Source organism: Monopterus albus, unplaced genomic scaffold (assembly GCF_001952655.1).
Source record: "Monopterus albus unplaced genomic scaffold, M_albus_1.0 scaffold390.1, whole genome shotgun sequence".
Taxonomy (NCBI): domain Eukaryota; kingdom Metazoa; phylum Chordata; class Actinopteri; order Synbranchiformes; family Synbranchidae; genus Monopterus; species Monopterus albus.
In genome coordinates, this window is record NW_018128270.1 from 238,877 (window position 1) to 241,361 (window position 2,485).

The 2,485-nt window shown below is 49.8% G+C and overlaps 1 protein-coding gene across 1 annotated transcript in view; it reads right to left on the reverse strand.

Moving 5' to 3' along the window:
- The window catches only part of col28a1a (collagen, type XXVIII, alpha 1a), an 87,036-nt gene that overhangs the window by 12,760 nt on the left and 71,791 nt on the right, over positions 1 to 2,485 (reverse strand). The window contains exon 29 of the mRNA XM_020585977.1: positions 2,449 to 2,477. Coding sequence (XP_020441633.1) covers positions 2,449 to 2,477 — 29 coding nt within the window. The remainder of the gene's footprint in view (positions 1 to 2,448; positions 2,478 to 2,485) is intronic.

The following is a 2,485-nucleotide window of genomic DNA, read 5'->3' on the forward strand; positions in this document are numbered from 1 at the left end:
CTACAAACCTGACTCAGTTCCACCAGTTCTGTCAGGATGAATGGGCTAAAATTCCAGCAACTTATTGTAAATACTGTAGCTTGTGGAAGGCATCCTGAAATGTTTGACCCAAGTTTAACAATTTAAAGGCAGTGCTACCAAATACTAACCAAGTGTATGTAAACTTCTGACTCACTGGGAATGTGATGAAACAAATAAAAGCTGAGATAAATCTTTCTCTACTATTATTCTGACATTTCAAAAATAAAATAGCGACCCCAACTGACCTAAGACATTTATAAGATTAAATGTTAAGGAGTTGTGAAAAACTGAGCTTAAATGTATTTGGCTTAGGTGTTAGTAGACTTCTGACTTCAACTGTATATGGGCATAAATAGACAGCCAGGCTATCAGTAAAAGCCAATCAGGATAAGAAGCAAGGACCACAAGGTGTTCCACAGGAATTCATTAGCCACAAATGATGTTGAAGTGGATGTCTTCCTGTTGGTTTCCGGCAATGGTGAGGCAAAGAGACGGTGTCTGATGGGTGATGTGGGCATGCAGCCGGCCGTCAATGGCCTGGGTCTCTATGGTGTAGGGCAGCGGTTCGGGAATAAGACCCAGTTGCTCCACCAGAACCGGGTCCATGAGGTTGCCCCCTGCTCCGGAGTCGGTGAGTGCTCGATGCGAGGACACCCGGCCGGAGGTTTCCAGGAGTACAGGAAGAGTACAACAGGTACCCGATTTGGTGGAGGTGGAGGGGCAGCCCATCAGTGTCCCCACTCTCACTGGCGGGCCTGCTCTTTTGGCCGCACCGGGCAGGCGGCGATGAGATGGGTAGGGGCTCCACAGTACAGGCAGGACCCGGTGCGGATACGGCGGGCCCGTTCTTCAGGGTCCAGATGGGCACGCCCTAGCTGCATGGGCTCCTCCGAAGCTCTGGAGGAGCCACTGTTAGCTGCTTCCATGGTGTGAGGCCTCCATGCCTCGTGTGGAGGAGAGGAAATGGGATGGACCTGGGTGGCCGACTGCTGCCTTTCCGCAAGGAAAGAGCACTGGTGAATGTCTATCCGGATAGCCAAGTCTACTAGGGAGCGGAGATCAGGGGGCTCATTCCTTGGTGCTCAGTTCAGCCTTAATGTTGTTGTTCAAACCATGCCAAAACGCAGTATGTTGTGCCTGGTCTTCCCAGCCGGCTTCCATAGCCAAAACTGAATACTGATCTTATGTCGTTCAAGAAGTCCATAATGGTGGAACCATGCAATAGTCTTCGAGCATCCGCAGCTTCGGCCCAGGCAAGAGCTTTTCTACGCAGACGATTGATGACATAGTTGATCCTTTCTCTATCTGTGCGAAAAGTCTGGGGCTGCTGATCGAACACCCGGCGGCACTGCAGCAAAACCCCCTGGCATTTATCGACGCTGCCATCGAATGTGTCTGGTTCAGGAATCGGAGGATCCCGGCGGGGGCTATGAGAACGGATAGCGGTACTGGAAGAAGGGAAGGATAAGCCGGGGGTGTAAATGGAGAGGTCTGGAGATCCAAGATGGCGGTGAGCCTGGCTATCTGCTGCATGAGGTTAGTGATGATGTCCTGTTGTTGCTGCAGTGCCTGAGCCATACTCTCCAGCTGCACAACAAAATGGGTGTCAGCTGGAGAGCTGCTTGCACCAGAGTCCATGTTGGCCAGTTCATTCTGTTAGAATCACTCACCCTCCCGTGAGTGACTGAAGAAGCGGACCCAGATAGCTGACTTCAGTGCAAACAGATTTATTGTGCTGTACAGTATATATATATAGGTGACGTGGTATGGTTGATAAGAAGATAAGGAAACAGTAGGACCGGGTGCTGATCAGCGAGTGAAACAAAACAGTCAATGAAGGGAATGATGAGATGGGCTTAGCTGCGGACGCTAGGGTCACTCCCGGTCTGGCCGGTGGGTGGTAGATGGGATCCGATGACTGTGTACCGACCTGGGTGGTGGAGGCTGGAAGGGTGGAGTGGAGTAATGGTCCGGAGGAGAACAGTCCGTGGGGGATGGACAAGGAATAAAGCAGGGTAGACAAACTGAAAGAACAAAAACCAGTGGTAACAAAGACTATGAGAAGAAGTAAGAGAATGGCGCTGGTTGTTGGCCTGAAAACACGACGACCTGGCAAGGGAGTGAAAAGTGAATGGGGTATAAATAAGGTGAAGGACTGAGTGAAAACAGCTGGTGTCAATTAAGGAAACGAGTGGCAGGTGTTCAAGGTGACGTGATCAGGAACCGAAAAACAAAGAGAGGGAGGTGAGAGAGGCAGGTGCAGCCGAGCAAACGTGACACTCATAAAGAGGCATGCACAGGTACAACAGAAAAAAACACAATGCCAGCCATCAAACGAACTGTTACAGTTGTTACAGAAACTGTTTGAGATTGTTTTGTAAACCATGAGACATATATATTATTAGGAAGATGGGACATGGGTGTTACATTTGGTCCAGCAGATCCAGGTTCTCCATAGTCTCCT